General features: G+C 42.3%; 1 protein-coding gene across 1 annotated transcript; it reads left to right on the top strand.

Annotated features, from left to right (window-relative positions):
- Nucleotides 1-2,103: 2,103 nt before the first annotated feature.
- Nucleotides 2,104-14,703, top strand: LOC139448786 (cysteinyl leukotriene receptor 1-like). The gene is made up of 5 exons (XM_071230320.1): nt 2,104-2,417; nt 11,097-11,382; nt 12,324-12,437; nt 12,993-13,259; nt 14,518-14,703. Exons 1-5 carry the CDS (start codon nt 2,104-2,106, stop codon nt 14,701-14,703), a joined length of 1,167 nt encoding a protein of 388 aa, XP_071086421.1.
- The last annotated feature ends 4,248 nt before the right edge of the window (nt 14,704-18,951 follow it).

The raw sequence follows: 18,951 nt of genomic DNA, 5'->3' as shown, positions 1-18,951 counted from the left end.
TAGAATCTCTCAGGCGATGATGCAGATCAGCATAGTAGGCACCGGTAATCGTCTTTTTGACTTTCTAATACCCCGTTCACATGCGCCTCTATACATATATGTGTATACGGGTGTAGAAATACATCCGTGAGTATACTTGTCACGTGAACGCGTTTACACGTGTGTATATTTACACTAGGAGCAAATTTGCATCATGTCTGGAGCAGGTGCAAATGTAAATGTAAATTTGCACTGTATGTATATGTTGCAATGTGAACGTTTATGTCAAGGTAAGTGGATGGTCTAATTAATATCTGTTCTTTTGCCAACACCAAACAAATTGTCAACAGTTGCCAACTTGTATGCATACATACAGAGTTGAGCAGACAGTGTTTTCTTTTGGTTTCAAGTCAAAACTTTGTGTACAAATTATATCAAACAAATGTTGCTTCACGCGAAAATTTTCGGTGAAGTAACTCTCTTCTCATTCAACTTTGATTGGAAAACAACCTGTTTTGTGTTGAAAGTCGTGAACAGACGAACATGTGTCCCTTTCACAATTTACATACTTTCTTTACACACCTAAGATGCTTCTCATGTGAACGCGAATTAGGCGAAATCCTCCTCAATTAGCTCTAAATGTTCTCTGGCAATGTCAGTTCTATTTTCCTTAAGATGAGAATTTAGAAACCTTGGCACCCAATGAGCAGATATTTTATTCATCAGTAAATGTTCATGAATAATAGTTTCAATGGATCCATGGCTTAGACCTGTGTCTCCCCCAAGTTCAGCAATGGTAATACGTTAATCTGACAGCATACGTTTTTCTATCTTCTTAATTGAATCTTCACTGATGGAAGTTGAGGGACGTCTGGACCTAGGGTCAGCATCAAGGCTTGTTCTCCCAGCCCTAAACACAGCTGCCCAACATTTAACAGTGGAATAGCTAGGGCACTTATCCCCATACACTTGTGACATGCGGTCATGAATTTCTTGGGAAGAACTTTTCTCTAAAGTCAAGAACTTGATGACTGCTCAGTACTCGTTCTTTTCTATTTCTGTGTCCATTTTGACCCCTGTCGCGTTCAACTGACTGTCACTAATATACAAACGGCCTCAACAGACCAAATACACTTGCAATGAACTACTCAAACAATGTACTACATTTATACGTAAATATTATTCCCTACCTTTTTTGTATGGTGGTCTATCCATTTATTAACGATATCAATTATTATTATTATACCCACCTACCCGTCGACGAAGTGAATTGACTCTGTAAGTCGGTAAGACAACCAAATGATGATCAAGATGATCTCACTTCACTTTTGCTTGACAACGGTATAAGGATCAACTCAGAAACATGACATAAATAACGAGTGGGGGTGATTTGGGTTTAACGCCGCTTTTAACAGTATTCCAGTTATATCGCGGTGTGTCAGCTTAATGTGGGAGGAAAGCCCGAAGTGGTGCAGGTATCAGACGTTTACCACTTCGGTGAAACCCATGAGCACGGGTATGGTGCTGACAAACCTAGAGACATTATCGGGGCGAACCGGGATTTGAACCCAAAGTCATAGGTTTCTGGCGAGCCCAAGGGACGCAACTCTGCACAGCGAATCGCATAAATAAAGAAGTATCACATTAGTTAGACATTCATTTTCACATGCGCGTTACTCAATAAATATTTCTCGGATTATACCCAGGAGAATCATGCAAGCACATAATCGGGGCGAACCGGGATTCGAACCCACAATCATAGGTTTCTGGCGTGCCAAAGGGACGCAACTCTGTAAAGCGAATGGCGCAGCCTTAGACGACTGGGGCACCAGTGCCCCCGATGTACCGGTGAAAGTCGATCAATTAATAACATACCTTTGTGTGGTTTCACACGTCAAATCGTGTATTACATTCATTACGCATCACCGCCGGTTTCTTCAGTGTCAGGTTAAAACTAAAGTCTATCATTTTCTCCAGCAATATAATTTCACCGCGGTTATTATTCATAAATTAAAAAATCTCGGCTCCTGGCCATAGCTGATTGTTGCTATGGTTTTGTTTGACCAGCTATGTGCTTTCCGAGCTGAACATTATTTCTAAAGCTCCGTTCAGAGGTGATCCAACATGACGTCCATTTTCGACCAGTCGGTGTCGTCGGTCGAATTTCTCGTCATCGCCATTGCCTCCATTGGCAACGTCGCTCTGATTGCCGTCATGCTGAAGAAGAAGATAGTCCAGAGACGGCCGTTTGAGACATGTCTTTTCTCCATGGCCTTTTCAGACTTGATGTTTGTTCTCACGACAGCTTTGCCCTTCTCTCTATACAAGTTGCTGGGAACATGGAGCCTCGGTGTCCATATTTGTCAGGTGCACCTTGTAGGAAGGGCTGTTTTTGAGAAGATATCACTCTACACCATAGGATTTATTGGTATTGAGAGGTAAGATTACTATCTAGCTTCTGTCCTGTGTCGTGGTGCCTTCTCTATCGAGGGGGCACGGATGGCCCAGTCGTCTAAGGCGCCGCGATTCGCTGTACAGAGTTGCGTCCCTTGGGCACGCCAGAAACCTATGGTTATGGGTTCGAATCCCGGTTCGCCCCGATTATGTTTCTAGGTTTGCCAGCACCATACCCGTGCTCGTGGGTTTCACCGAAGTGGTAAACGTCTAAGACCTGCATCACTTCGGGCTTTCCTCCCACATTAAGCTGACACGCCGTGATATAACTGGAATACTTTTAAAAGCGACCTTAAACCCAACTCACTCACTCATTTCTTTATCGAAGGTACGGAACTCCTCTTATTACCGTATACCGGACATACTAGCAAATGTCAGTTAAATATGCCAATGCAAGCGTAAGACCGAGTGGATGCTGATTTACGCCGCAGACAACTCCATAACAACGGTCTGTAAATATTCGAGAGACCGGAGCTGGCAAACCTCGAGGGTCAAAGAATGAGTTTAGCAGTACACTCTCTAAAACCACACCGTCAAGGCGAAATTGGAGCATTTGTGTTTGATAAGTAACAGGACGAGTGGAATGACACATCATGTATTAAGGTAACAGTTCCATATTGGGTACTCCGAGTTTTTATCAAAAATTGTGTTTGTGAAAGTATCAAGTTATTTTGCCTGTAAACGTCTCGTCTCCCGATATTGATTGTAGGATGAATAATATATACTGAACCAAATTAAAAACTTCACAATCCTAATATTTTAACATTTTGACAAATTATCATTGTGGGCCCTTATTGTGTATTTAAACAGTAATGGCCACGTATTGTCTTCAGATAACACCCAGTTTTTGTGCAGGTGAATCGATCAAAATCATGTGCACAGCACTACAGTGGCAAAAGTGGTTTTTCACGTGCCACGTGGCCATAATTCCGCACGTGTTTTCAGCCATACATGTTAGTAGTCATTCACAAAAAAAGAAAAACACAAGAAAGCAAAAGTCTTTACGGCCATTTGTCATGCCACGCCTTTCAAATGTGCAACGTACACGTGCCATCGGCATGTTGCAGACGGGAACGTCCGTAGCTGAAGTCGCAAGGACGATGGGTTGTAGTCGACGGACTGTTTATGATTTACAGACGCGTCTACAGCAAACGGGTCGACCACGTGTGACGTCACATGCAGAGGGTCGTCAGATTGTCTTACGTCACCTCCGTAACCGATTTTTGACGGCTACATCAACCAAAAATGAACTGTTAAGGGGTAGACTGAGTGCGCAAACTGTTCGAAACCGTCTGAGAACTGCTCACCTTCAAGCACGACGGCCATACTGCGGGCCGATTCTGACTCAATTACACAGACGTCAACGTCAATTGTGGGCACAGCGACACTTACGATGGACTCAGAGGAATTGGAATCAAGTCGTCTTCAGTGATGAATCCCGATTTAATCTTCGATTTGCTGATGGTAGGGCGAGGGTGTGGAGGCGCCGTCATGAACGTTACGCCCAGTGTTGTGTACAGGAAGTTGACAGATTTACCGCGACCAGGTACTGACACCAGAACTTCTGCCTTTTATGGCAGCACATGGACCCGGTTTGATCTTCCAACACGACAATGCCAGACCCCACACAGCAATTTTGATAAGGAATTTCCTGTTTAACGCTGCACTCAGCAATATTCCAGCTATATGACGGCGGTCTGTAAATAATCGAGTCTGGACCAGACAATCCAGTGATTAATATCATGAGCATCGATCCACGCAATTGGGATCGATGACATGCGTGCGTGCGTGTGTGCGTCCCGAAATCGTTTCCGGAGCATAACTCAGAAACCGTTAAATATTTCTCTACGAAACTTTGCATGTCTATCAGACTCATGCTGAACTGGTGCCTTTTGCTATTTAGGAATTTTATAAATTTTTATTTTTCACGTTTCCTTGGCAACAAGTTGGACTTAGGTTCTATAAGGGTGCAGTTCGTTTCCGGAGCGTAACTCAAAAACCATTAAATACTTTCTTACAAAACTTTTCATGTCTACTAGGCACATACTGAACTGGTGCCTTTTGCTATTTAGGAATTTTATAAATTTTTGTATTTTACGTTTCCATTGCAACAAGTTGGACTTAGGTTCTATAAGGGTGCTGTTCGTTTCCGGAGCGTAACTCAAAAACCGTTTAAATGATTTCTTATAAAACTTTGCATGTCTACCAGTCACATACTGAACTGGTGCCTTTTGATATATAGCACTTTTAGAAATTTTTATTGTTTATGTTTCCATGACATTAAGTTGGATTTAAGTTTTAATATAGGATTGGTTGACTTAAGTAGTATAACAAATAAACTGTTAAATATTTCCTTGCCAAACATTGCATGTCTATATATAAAGCGCATACTGAACTAGTGCCATTTGATATTAAGGAGTTTTAGAAATGTTTATTTTAGAATTTCCATTGTAGCTATTTTGACATGGGCTTAGAGAAATGGTGGGTCAGTTACCTGGTTTGGGACCATAACGTGTTAAAATGGCGGGGGATATAGATGACTTTGTCAACTATACGCTTGTTCTAGATGCAACTGAACTGAACTCTTGGAAGTTGACAACGCATTGTTTTAACTGTTATTAACCAGGAGCAAAACAACCATTGTAGCAGAAAAGCAATGATTATTGCTTACACCTAAGAAAAAAGCATATTTTTTTCACACCTAAAAAAACCCATAATTTCTTTTATAAATAAACCTCAATTTACCATCTATGCAGTGAATTATTAATTCAAAATATACGCGGTTGAACATGTTATTTAATGTCTAATGTAATTACTAGAAAATCGGAATCTTTACTCATTTTAGGATGTTATTTGTAGATGGTTTTTGACGGATGCAAACTGCGCTCTCACAATTATCTTCATTAAAATGATAGATCGGCTCACGTTAAAATATGAAAATATTAATAACTAGCACATACCACGAATGAACATGTAAAAACACTTTAAAGTAATATTATCGATTCGTTTTTATGTTCAAAATTCATTTGTCATCATAGATGCTTTTTTGAATGAATGTCGTAAATGTGTTGGTGAAACACTTGCATATAAACTGAACGGCAAAAGAAGCTTTGCACCAGATTGAAGTGAATGTAATTAATAAACTAAAATAACAAAAGTTAAAGTATAGTTAATAAACCAACAATGTTTTTTGGTTACATATTGTACACCAGACAAACACAATCAGCTGGAGTTGAAAATTCAGTTGTCCAGATTTTCAATGCAGTTCATTCAAACACAGAAAGTGGTCACAGACACAAAATGTGTCGATTTAATACCGAAAGTGGCCACCCCGTGCCTCCATACATGCAAAGACTCTACCTGGGACGGAAATCGTCAAACGTCTGATGAGGTCACGTGGCAAGCGGTTCCATTCATCTTGTAGAGCTTATATCAACTCTTGTCTGTTGGCATTAGGGGATGGTCGGACTGTAACTCGCCTGTCCAAGACGTCCCAGAGGTGTTCTATTGGCGATAAGTCAGGAGAACATGCCGGCCACGGTAAGACGTTGACGTTGTTGGCGAGGAAGTCCACTACGATACGAGATGTGTGGGGGATGGCGTTGTCGTGTTGGTCCAGACGACATCGTGGTTGATGCTGGAGGTAGGGCAGCACTACAGGACTGAGGCTGTCATCTCTATAGCGTTGGGGTTTGAGGTTTCCATTGATGACGACGATTGGCGTTGTCTGGTCTCCACAAATTCCACCCCACACCATAACGCCACCTCCACCGTGAGGAACGACTTCTTGAATGCAGCAAGCATCTGTCCGTTCACCTTTGCCACGGTAAACACGCTGTCTGCCATCAACCCAACAAACAGAACCTGCTTTCGTCCGTTAAGACCACGTAAATCCCGCCGCAGCCACCGCCGCACTGTATTAGCACCGCCTCCGGGGTCTAGTGGTAGAGCGTCTGCCCGGAGAGCGGAAGGTCCGGGCTTCGATCCCCGGCCGCGTCAAACCAAAAGACGTTAAAAGATGGTACTTGTTGTAACCCTGTCTGGCGCTCGGCATTAAAGGGCTAAAACAAGGACTGGTCGGCTCGGAGTCAGTATACTGTGTCTGAGTGGGGTATTCATGTTAAATTGCGGCATGGTATCTCAGTGAGCTAGCACTATAAATCGGCATCAGGGCTAGTACAAGCAGCCACACACACGTACATGCACGTCGCTATATAAGTGCAATAATCTTGGACGCGACGTTAAACCCAATTTCACCTCACCTTCACCTCACTGTATTAGCCAATCGTATTCGTCTGCGTCGATGTTCAGCGGTCAACATCTGTCCTTTGAATGGTCGGTAGGCCCTGATACCAGCTGCCCGAAGTCTTCTGGTCACTGTGTGTGTGCTCACCCGCCGACCCAAGACATTCACTGACGATGAGGGGCGGTCGGGTAGCCAAGTGATTGAAGCGTTCGCTCGCCACGCCGAAGCCCCGGGTTCGATTCCCGAAATGGGTACAATATGTGAAGCCCATTTCTGGTGTCCCCCGCCGTGATATTGCTGGAATATTGCTAAAAGCGGCGTAAAACCATACTCACTCACTCACTGCCGATGACGTCGCTGTGAGGAAGCGGTTGCCGAGATGCAACAGTTCGCAGATGCCGGTCTTCAGTTCGCAGATACCGGTCTTCCTGTTGCGTTGTGAACCTAGGTCTCCCCGTCCGACGCCCTTCCAGTCTGTCTGAAACGCTGCAACAAGTTGAACACGGGAACAAGCAAAGGTTCTTGCAACGCGGGTTTGCGTGGTCTCCATCTGGACCATCCCAAAGGTTCTGATGCTAGTTTTGGCATTGCAAATACTTTTTTTTTTACAATGTGTATGTTTGACATTGTTGCTGTGCAGTTTTGATACCCCAATAGCACGTGCATTTTTACCAGCAATGACATCGAGTGATTTTACAAAAAAACGTGCGCATTGCCGGTAAAAATTACAGGTACAGCAACGATGCGTTTGGGCAATGTTGTTGTGTTTATTTGGGTTTCAACTAGTACAACTAATTCAAAATCACATTATTTTTCAAATGTGCAAAGTTTCTGTTGCAGTTCAGTTAATTAATACTACTAATAAAATATAGAATAAATGAATTACTCATATTTGTTACAAGTAAAAACTGACACTGAAAACGCTTCCAAAATGCAGGAAATAGCGTATTTATTTTCTAAATATTTCTGGGGACATGCCGCCAAAACCGTCCGTTTCTCGCCCTTGTAACATTGGTTTACCCTTTAGGTTAGCCTAGTTGCACCCCTGTTATCTGTGTGATCCCTCAATAATGAAGCTGCGTACACTGTAGAAATGTGATTAGAATGTAAACATTTACGTAGATGATACTTTAATCTTTGTAGAAGATTCTTTTATCTACATATGTGATATTATAATTGTACGTATCGCTACTCTGACAGTGGTATTGTTTTGCAAAGTTGAGACCCTAGTTTATACAAACCTTTTTTATGTTGGTTGTTTAACGCCGCACTCAGCAATATTCCAGTTATATGACGGTGGTCTGCAAATAATCGAGTGATTGACATCATGAGCATCGAGTCACACAATTGGGATACGATGACATGCATCAACCAAGTCAGCGCGCCTGACCACCCGATCCCGTTAGTCGCCTCGTACGACAAGAAAAGACGCCTTTTATGGTAAGCATGGGTTGCTGAAGACCTATTCTACCCCGGATCTTTAAAATGAAGGTGATAAGTAACACTTAATTACTGTTAATTTAATTAAATGTTTGGGGGCATGTTTTTGTTTTTTTTATAAGTAAATTTTATTCCATTTCCAAGTACATGTTAACAAATATATAGAGTGGGCAAGTACATTTACGATCAAGGTAGAAGACATTATAATTTTTTTTTTATTCACGTAAGGCCTGCATACAACGTTTAAAGTAGACAGTGATGAGACTTTTACATGGAAAAAGATATTTTATGAACGCTTCACTGGTTATCTTGATCGTAAAGTCAGTTACTTCCATTTCTTGTGCTTACAATGGCTTCCGTTGTTTTTGTTTGCAATATATATTTTTCCATTCGACAAGTATCACTCAATCTTTTAATGAATACATCAAAGGACGGTTTTTGTTTTTAAATACTTGATAAAGAATGAATCTCTTTGCTGAGAGCAGATTATTGTTAACTATGTGGTTGTATGTACAAAATACAAACAGTACATTTCTTTCTTTCTGTAGATTGACTTTAAATAAATCTGAATTGAAATTCCATAAGTTTACAGTCCTTGGTACATTTTCTGTAGTATGAAAAAAACAGGGAAGGTGATAGGAAGGTGGTAAATACCATTCCGGTATTCTAATACTTGAAGGGTTGTATCAATCTTGATTATTTTGTCATAGTGAGTGAGTGAGTTGGGTTAACGCCGCTTTTAACAATATTCCAGTTATATCGCGGCGTGTCAGCTTAATGTGGGAGGAAAGCTGAAGGAATGCAGGTCTCAGACGTTTACCACTTCGGTGAAACCCACGAGCACGGGTATGGTGCTGACAAACCTAGAAACATAATCGGGGCGAACCGGGATTCGAACCCACAATCATAGGTTTCTGGCGTGCCAAAGGGACGCGACTCTGCACAGCGAATCGCGGCGCCTTAGACGACTGGGCCACCCGTGCCCATATTTTGTCATAAAAAAATGTCAGAAAAAACATTGTTGATGTTTAGTTGACGTGATGATCTGTTTGTAACACATTTTCTAAGCTTTAGAGGGGCGGTCGGATAGCCTGGTGGTTAAAGCGTTCGCTCGTCACGCCGAAAACCCGGGTTCGATTCCCGACATGGGTACAATGTGTGAAGCCCAATTCTGGTGTCCCCCGCCGCAATATTGCTGGAATATTGCCAAAACTATACTCACTCACTCACTCACTCTAAGCTTTAGAAATATTCGTAACAGCTTTTGATAGTCAAAAATTGTTTCTTTTATTTTGTATCTGCTATCAAAATCAAAATTTAGAATACCATTTTCATTACTAATATCTCTTATAAAATGAACCCCATGATGAAACCAATGCTTTATAATATATGAAGATTCAAAAGCATTATGATGATTTCACCAGAGTGGCTGAGCCGTGATTTGTTCAATATATTCATTATCGAACTCATGTCTTCCATAAAATATGACCCACATATCTCCCATAAGGATTGTCCACATGACATAAGCAGTCGCTAATATTAGAACCGAAAGATTTTATTGCTACTTGTGTTCTTTTTTAAATAGTGTTTAAAGGTGGGGGGGGGGGGGGGGGGGGGGGGGGGGGGGGCGGGGAGTTTAAGAGCATTTATACAAGTTTCAATATTATTCCTTCCACGACCACCATCAGTATATGTTCGAGTAATATTTTGACAGCCAAAGTTTTTACAATTGATATTCCCTAATATTATTTCTTCTATGCCAATTGGCAAGTATTCTGTTTAGAACAGCTGATCGTTTCTTTGTATTGATCACCCAGAGGTCTTAGTCTAATTTCAAAATCCCCTTTAAGCCAGACCAGCTTTAAATCATTGCCTAAAGTCATATAACTTCCCCACATTGTTCCAGATTGCTTTAGTCTTATCTACATTGATTATAAGGCCACACATTTTATAGAAATTATTTAGTATTACTATGGCAGCATTTAGGCTATTTTCAGATCCATCTAGAGTGAGTGAGTGAGTTTGGTTTTACGCCGCTTTTAGCAATATTCCAGCAATATCACGGCGGGGGACACCAGAAATGGGCTTCACACATTGTATCCATGTCGGGATTCGAACCCGGGTCTTCGGCTTGACGAGCGAACGCTTTAACCACTAGGCTACCCGACCGCCCCAGATCCACCTAGAATGAACCGAGTGTCGTCAGCACATTGTGCTCTAAGTTATTTAATGTAATGCCCTTTATGTTAGAATTAACCCTGATCATTATAGCTAATATTTCAACTACAAATAAGAATAGGTAGGGAGGTATCGGGTCTCCCTGTCTACGTCTCCGTTCTAACATAAAAACAGATGAGAGATGCCCATTTTGCATAACAGATGCTGATGTATTATCAGTTAAAAAATCTTTATCCATTTAATATTTGGTCCAAATCCAATTTTTGCTGATACTTGTTCAATAAATCGTTCCGAGATGGTGTCTAAAGGCTTTTCAAAATCAATGATTAACAACAGGTCTGTCTTGTTTAACCTTCTATTTTCAAAGATAATATCATATATTGTTAGCTACGAGGGCAAACATAACGGGGTTAATAAAATTAGCATTTTAGGGGGCTCGAACGCACTAATTTTAGCTGAGTTTAGTTTCATCGACGTTTGAACTATTAAATGGGTTTTACGCCGCTTTTAGCAATATTCCAGCAACACCACGGCGAGGGACTTCACAGAAATGGGCTTCACACATTGTACGTATGTGGGGAATCGAAACAAGGGCTTCGTCATGACGAGTTATTACCGTAACCACTAGGCCACCCCAAAGTCCCTTATATTATGTTGTGTTGCGATGGTGAACTCGCGAAACTGGATGGTCCTGTACTAATGTGTATTCCTCTCCAAGCTGACCGGGTGACGAATAATATTATGATTGAGCCGATTGGGACGGACCAATGCTGAACTAACGTTGTTGTTACTTGTTCAGTTTTCGAGCTCTTGGAAATGTTAACGGGCAGGCGTTCAGCATGGGTACAACTCGAGCCTTCATCGTCTGTGTGTGGGGCTTCACGCTGGCCTCGGGCTGCCCTTACGCTGCCTGGTACGTCTTGTCAGACAACCCAGACGGATCTAAAAAATGTCATGTCATCTTCTTCAACTCCGTCACACTTGCCTACACAGTCGTCATGAGGACATTGTTCGTCATCCCTGTCATCATCGTGATCATCTGCTACACTGGAGTCATATGTCGTACAGTCAAGTCCCACAGAAGGGTATGTTGGCAAGTGTTGTTATATCGTACACACAAGTGAAACAGGAGGGTATGTTTGCAGGTGTAGCTATATCGTACAGACAAGTCCAACAAGAGGGTATGTTTGCATGTGTTGCTATCTGGTGCAGTGAAGTCCACCAAGAGGGTATGTTTGCAGGTGTAGCTATATCGTACAGACAAGTCCAACAAGACGGTATGTTTGCATGTGTTGCTATCTGGTGCAGTGAAGTCCAACAGGAGGGTATTTTTGCAGGTGTAGCTATATCGTACAGACAAGTCCACCAAGAGGGTATGTTTGCATGTGTTGCTATCTGGTGCAGTGAAGTCCAACAGGAGGGTATGTTTGCAAGTGTAGCTATCTGGTGCAGTGAAGTCCAACAAGAGGGTATGTTTGCAGGTGTAGCTATATCGTCCAGACAAGTCCACCAAGAGGGTATGTTTGCAGGTGTAGCTATATCGTCCAGACAAGTCCAACAAGAGGGTATGTTTGCATGTGTTGCTATCTGGTGCAGTGAAGTCCAACAAGAGGGTATGTTTGCAGGTGTAGCTATATCGTCCAGACAAGTCCACCAAGAGGGTATGTTTGCAGGTGTAGCTATATCGACCAGACAAGTCCAACAAGAGGGTATGTTTGCAAGTGTTGCTGTCTGGTGCAATGAAGTCCAACAGGAGGGTATGTTTGCAAGTGTTGCTGTATTGTAAAAACAAGTCCAACAGGAGGGTATGTTTGCAAGTGTAACTGTCTGGTGCAGTGAAGTCGAACAAGAGGGTATGTTTGTAGGTGTAGCTATATCGTAAATACATGTCCAACAGGAGGGTATGTTTGCAAGTGTTGCTGTCTGGTGCAGTGAAGTCCAACAGGAGGGTATGTTTGCAAGTGTTACTGTCTGGTGCAGTGAAGTTCAACAAGAGGGTATGTTTGCACGTGTTGCTATCTGGTAGGTGAAGTCCAACAGGAGGGTATGTTTGCAAGTGTTACTGTCTGGTGCAGTGAAGTCCAACAAGAGGGTATGTTTGCATGTGTTGCTATCTGGTGCAGTGAAGTCCAACAGGAGGGTATGTTTGCAAGTGTTACTGTCTGGTGCAATGAAGTCAAACAGGAAGGTATGTTTGCAAGTGTTGCTGTCTGGTGCAGTGAAGTCCAACAAGAGGGTATGTTTGCAAGTGTTGCTGTCTGGTGCAATGAAGTCCAACAGGAGGGTATGTTTGCAAGTGTTGCTGTATTGTAAAAACAAGTCCAACAGGAGGGTATGTTTGCAAGTGTAACTGTCTGGTGCAGTGAAGTCGAACAAGAGGGTATGTTTGTAGGTGTAGCTATATCGTAAATACATGTCCAACAGGAGGGTATGTTTGCAAGTGTTGCTGTCTGGTGCAGTGAAGTCCAACAGGAGGGTATGTTTGCAAGTGTTACTGTCTGGTGCAGTGAAGTCCAACAGGAGGGTATGTTTGCAAGTGTTGCTGTCTGGTGCAGTGAAGTCCAACAGGAGGGTATGTTTGCAAGTGTTGCTGTCTGGTGCAGTGAAGTCCAACAAGAGGGTATGTTTGCAAGTGTTACTGTCTGGTGCAGTGAAGTCCCGGTTTCTTCATCCAGTTGTCCAATCGTATATTCAGGTTGCAGATATGTCCTCAAAGGCATCGTCAAGATCAGCAGCCGAGCGGCAACGTCTGGATAATCTGCTCAAAGTGGCTCGCTCCTGCATTCAAATCACTGCACTGTACGTGGTTTGCAAGATACCCTTTACCGTGTTGGTGTTACGCGCAAGTGTATCCCCTGAGACTGCCGACCAGATGCTGGCAGAGCTCCTGTGGCTACTCAGTACTGCAAACGCCGCAACTTCACCCTTTGCATACGGCATGTTGAAGATGTCAAAACTGAAGGTAGCTCTCGTTTTCCACTACGATAACTGACACTAGGCTTCAGTCCATACAAATATTCTCAATTGTCCCAAAGTAACAATATTTAGGTCTCAAGCCTAAAGTCTTTAGGGCCCTATTGTAATCGTTAGATTTTATATTATTTATTATTTTTGTACAAGTGTGATCGCAAAATAACTCGATGGCTCGATTATGTTAAAATAGTGTGTGTGCATGCAATCTGTTGAGTTCGAGATACCACAAAAGTTCCAATGTCGTAGACCAAATGACCAAGGGTAGATAACTAAAAACAAAGCTACTTTTGAAGATATATTTCGCCCTGTTGTCCGAATACTTTCACCCATTGCAGGTGTCGCTGCTTTAGGTGCTTGACATTTTTTCTTCTTGACAAATTCTTATTCAAGGTTTTCACAGTCTTTTGGGGTACATCCCTTCAAATCCTTACAACTCTGAACCTACTGAATTAAATGTTTCCAAACTTTCTGAGATTTGTCTCCACACATAACACATTTGCCATTTTGGGATATCTTTTTAGTCGCGGCCATATTTGATTTTGATTATAATCAATTTTTTTACTCAGAAATGTCTCAAGCAAACCATTTGAAAATTCGAATATGGTCGAGGTCGGCAAAATGCTTCCTGGGATTCCCCGGCATACGCCTGTCTGAACACAAACCGAGTCAGCACGCCAGTCTTTTGCATGCGTGTCTATAGATAGTTCCACAAAAATTCCAAGTCCGCGAATGCGTTTGTGCGTTGGTCGCTGGTTCGAACCTGGTTCAGATTATGGCCCTTACTTTTCCTGCCCATAAGACGTGACGACACTGAACTATTAACACCACTACTAATGCTTCTACCGCCTCCGTTGTCTAGTGGTAGAGCGTCCGCCCGGAGAGCGGAAGGTCCGGGGTTCGATCCCCGGCCGCGTCATACCACAAGACGTTAAAATATGGTACTTGTTGTTACCCTGTTTGGCGCTCGGCATTAAAGGGCTAAAACAAAGACTGGTCGGCTCGGAGTCAGTATACTGTGTCTGAGTGGGGTATTCGTGTTAAACTGTGGCATGGTACATGTATCTCAGTGAGCTAGCACTATAAATCGGCATCAGTCCGGACTAGTACAAGCGCACACACACACACACACACACACACACACACACACACACATGCATGTACGTCGCTATATAAGTGCAATAATCATGGACGCGACGTTAAACCCCAGTTCACCTCACCTACTACTACTACTACTACTACTATTGCAGTGTTGCAAGTCCACGGGGAGACCAGCTCCTGCTGTTCCCGTCCCAGCACCATCAGCGAGACTAGCCCCGCCGGACCCTGACCGCCGAGATTCACCCATCAACGTCACGGGAACACGCGGCATCGACACACTGATCCACGTCAGGCCAGATGAAGCGCAGCGTGTCACCTCCATGGCGTCGGATTGACGTGGGACAGGACCGGCTCTTCAGTAATGGCAGCTGACACAGTTTCCCCGTGCGACCACAGGGGTATAATACACTGTAAGAGCCGACCCTTATCGCCCTGGTAATAATCAAAAAGGAAAAGTTTCAAGTGCATTGTCGAGTTATTCTAAAGCCTGAACGTCTGTTATAGAATCACCAATAGAAACAAAGTTTTCAAATTTCTCAAGTTATTATATGATATGATATGATGATATGATGATATGATATATGATATGATATGATGTGATATGATATGATATGACATGACATGATATGATATGATATGATATGATATGAATCAGACAGCAACATATTAATTATACTAGTTATAAACTCAAGATCAATTTGTAATTCAATTGTGTTCGATCAATGGTATTTGGGTGGGAAATGTTAATGAGAAAGTGGACACAATTTATGGATAACATCTTCTTTAATACGTTGTTATCCATAAATTGTGTCCACTTTGTCATTCGTCACCTTCTAAGTAATGCATATCAAACAATTATTGTTATTAATCAGGTGTTAATTAACTGTTATACAACAGGTCCAGAATGACAAACCTTAACATGTTCCTGAACAAAAAATATAATTCGATACAACATTGACAGTTTCTGTTATTTTTCTTCTCGAGGTCGAAATGCAAAGTTTAAGGGTGTATCACATCAGGTATTGTCGCCGGGCACACATTGTCGCCAATCGTCACACATTATCGCAGGCACCGATATATGCCGGGTAGGCGGGGTGGGGTGGTGGTGGGGTAGGGGGTTGTTTGAAAGTCCATAGATGTGATATATTTTCAGATGACTCAGGATACTGTAGTAGATTGTTGGAGTAGTTCATTGCAAGTGTATTTGGTCTGTTGATGCCGTTTGTATATTAGTGACAGCCAGGTGACAGCCAGTTGCCAGTTGACGTGACACGGGCCCAAATTGACAAAGAAATGGAAAAGAACAAGTACCGAGCAATCATCAAGTTTTTTTACTTAAGAAAAAAGTCCCAAGAAATTCATGACCGCATGTCACAAGTGTATCGGGATAAGTGCCCAAGCTCTTTCACTGTTTAAGGTTGGGCAGCTCAGTTTAAGGCTGGGAGAACAAGCCTTGATGATGACCCTAGGTCTGGACGCCCCTCAACTTCCATCAATGAAGGTTCAATCAAAGAGATGGAAAAACTTCTACTGTAAGATAGACGTATTGCAATTGCCGAACTTGAGGAGGACAAAGGTCTAAGCCCTGCATCCATTGAAACTATTATTCAGGAACATTTACAGATGAATAAGATATCTGCTCGTTGGGTGCCAAAGTTTCTAAATTCTGATCTTAAGGAAAATATAACTGACATTGCCAGACAAAATTTAAAACTAACTTAGGAGGATTTCATCAAATTAAAAAAAATAATAATAAAATAAATATATGCCCGGTCACAATACATGCCCGGTCACAATATATGCCCGGTCACTATATATGCCCGGTCACAATATATGCCCGGTCACAATATATGCCCGGTCACAATTTATGCCGTAATAGGATGTGAGTTGATAGCAATTTTCCAGAACCATTGATTGTTTAAGTTCTTGTGTTGAAGTCAGTTGCCAGACGCTTTGCCGCTTTGAACAGTATTCCAGTTATATCACGGCGTGTCAGCTTAATGTGGGAGGAAAGCCCGAAGTGATGCAGGTCTCAGACGTTCACCACTTCGGTGAAACCAACGAGCACGGGTATGGTGCTGACAAACCTAGACGCAAATGAGAAATTCGGATCTGTGTCCTGGGCTTCATGGCGACTTTAGGAAGGAAACGTGGTTGGTGATGGTGGTGATGTTAAAAAAAGTGACGTGAGCCAACAGAAATGAGTGAATAAGTATGGTTGTACGCTTTCAGCAATGTGCCAGCAATGTACTTCCATGTGGGGACTCGCACTCAGGTCTTCGACGTGACGAGCGAACGCTTTAACCACGAGGTTACCCCACGAGGTTACGCCGACAGCCATGTTGACTTGATATGATGAACAACTAAGAATCAAACTGTAAAAACAAAAAATGACAGTGTTCAGGCAACAGAAAGCAACCGTCAGAATATTTGTGATCAATTTGATCTGGGAGATGTTTAACTAAACGGTGAAAAGAAATATATTAAAGCAATATTTCAATCCTTGACCAAGACACTGTCATTCCTGAACGGGGCGGTCGGGCAGCCTAGTGGTTAAAGCGTTCTCTCATCACGAAGAAGACCCGGGTTAGATTCCCGACATGGGTACAATCTGTGAAATCCATTTCTGGTGCCCCCGCCGTGATATTGCTGGTATATTGCTAAAAGCGGCGTAAAACCATACCCACATACTCACTGAGTTCCTGAACCATGACATATCCGCTCAATAAAAAACCCATAAAAAATAAACATGTCGAGATAATGTTAAAATGATTTAAAATGAGAGAACTTAATATTTTAATGCCATAAGAGAACCTGTTTAAATTACGTAATAAATTCTAATGCTGCCCACTGCACCGAACCATGCATGACGTTAGGCTCCACGTATAATCAACTTCAAGTATAGCACCACATGTATTCTGTTATTATGCCAAGAAAAACGAATTATTCCAATAACGATATTCCAGCAACATCAGGCGCAGTGTGAAACTAGTGTCGTATGGTATGCTATATTGCCAAGGTAGGGTACATGTACATTTCTGTAGTACCTGTGCCGACAACGACCCCAACAGCACAAATCACTGTGTCCAGGGTATCGCGGGGTCCCACAGTTTGAATAATGTCCGTCACTGGCCACCAAGGAACCGTGAGAAACAGTCTTCCTTATTTAAGTTAAACTTCTATCGTTCACTTTCCTAAACTGTAAGGGAGACAACTCTCCCAGACTTGTTGACGTTCACTCCGGCTGTGAGGTTAGACAAAACCAAATGTTTTCCCATAGACATCTATAGTAACGTAATATTTTGTTAAAACGACTAGGCATTCAGCAGATATAACATGCACAATCAGGCCTTTAAGCTGCATCAAATTCACAAATGTTGCCTAGCTCAGCCAGTTCCTTTTTGTCAACGTACAGGAATATCAGATATTTCTGACGTGACCCGTAATGGGATGTCTTCAGATCTTTGTTAAGCGGTAGCGAGAACTAAGATATGATTCAATGAGATTGGACATTAAAAATGTATAATAATAATAATAATAATAATAATAATAATAATAATAATAATAATAATGTTAAAAATGTTAGAATACGATGGTAACACCTACCTTCATGGCAGTTGATGCATGGTCTCGCCATCTTGTAATAAACAGTGAGTGAGTTGTGTTTAACAGTATTACAGTTATATCACGGCGTGCCAGCTTAATGTGGGAGGAAAGCGCGAACTGATGCAGGTCTCGGACGAAACCCACGAGCACGGGTATGGTGCTGACAAACCTAGAAACATAATCGAGTCGAACCGGGATTCGAACCCACAATCATAGGTTTCCGGCGTGCCCAAGGGACGCAACTCTGCACAGCGAATCGCTGCGCCTTAGACGATTGGGCCACCCGTGCCCCCTGTAATAAACAGGATCTCCTAATGTTAGAATGAGTTATCACGTAATTAGATGTCGTCAAGGTTGTCTCATCAAAGTACCACATTTGACAACGACTCACTGTTTTCGCAACTCTAGAAGGCTTATTATTGATATTATTTTTCCACATTCTCCTAACCAGGCGAGTACAGTTACCACGAATGCATATGAGATCATCCATTGTATAAAGACGTCATCGTATTCAATAACATTCGTTTAAGGATTGATTGTGTATTTTTTTTCGGTTCATTGAGGTATGAATAGAAAAATCGATGTGCAAACTGTATGAATCCTTCGGCCTCAAAGGGCAGTTTGGACTATGAATATGCATGAATTTCACTAAAAACTACTATAAGCAAATTGTATGTTTAGATTTCCTTATTTGTTAAAAGCTGGTGTACATGTCTCAGACGTTCACCACTTCGGTGAAACCCACGAGCACGGGTATGGTGCTGACAAACCTTGAAACATAATCGGGGTGAACGTGCCCAAGGGACGCAACTCTGCACAGCGAATCGCGGCGTCTTTGGCGACTGGGCCAACGATATAATGGCCCCTTTATTTGGTGTATCTAAAGGTGTGAAGCAGAGCTGTTTGATGTCACCCACGTTTTTTTGCTCTCTACATTAATGAACTAGCCACTGATATCAACGACCTGAGGGAGGGCG

The sequence above is a fragment of the Haliotis cracherodii genome, unplaced genomic scaffold (genome assembly GCF_022045235.1).
Source record: "Haliotis cracherodii isolate W230 unplaced genomic scaffold, xgHalCrac1.p SCAF_7, whole genome shotgun sequence".
Taxonomy (NCBI): Eukaryota; Metazoa; Mollusca; class Gastropoda; order Lepetellida; family Haliotidae; genus Haliotis; species Haliotis cracherodii.
The sequence above is the reverse complement of the archived record's forward strand: the minus strand, read 5'-3'. Positions and strand labels throughout refer to the sequence as shown.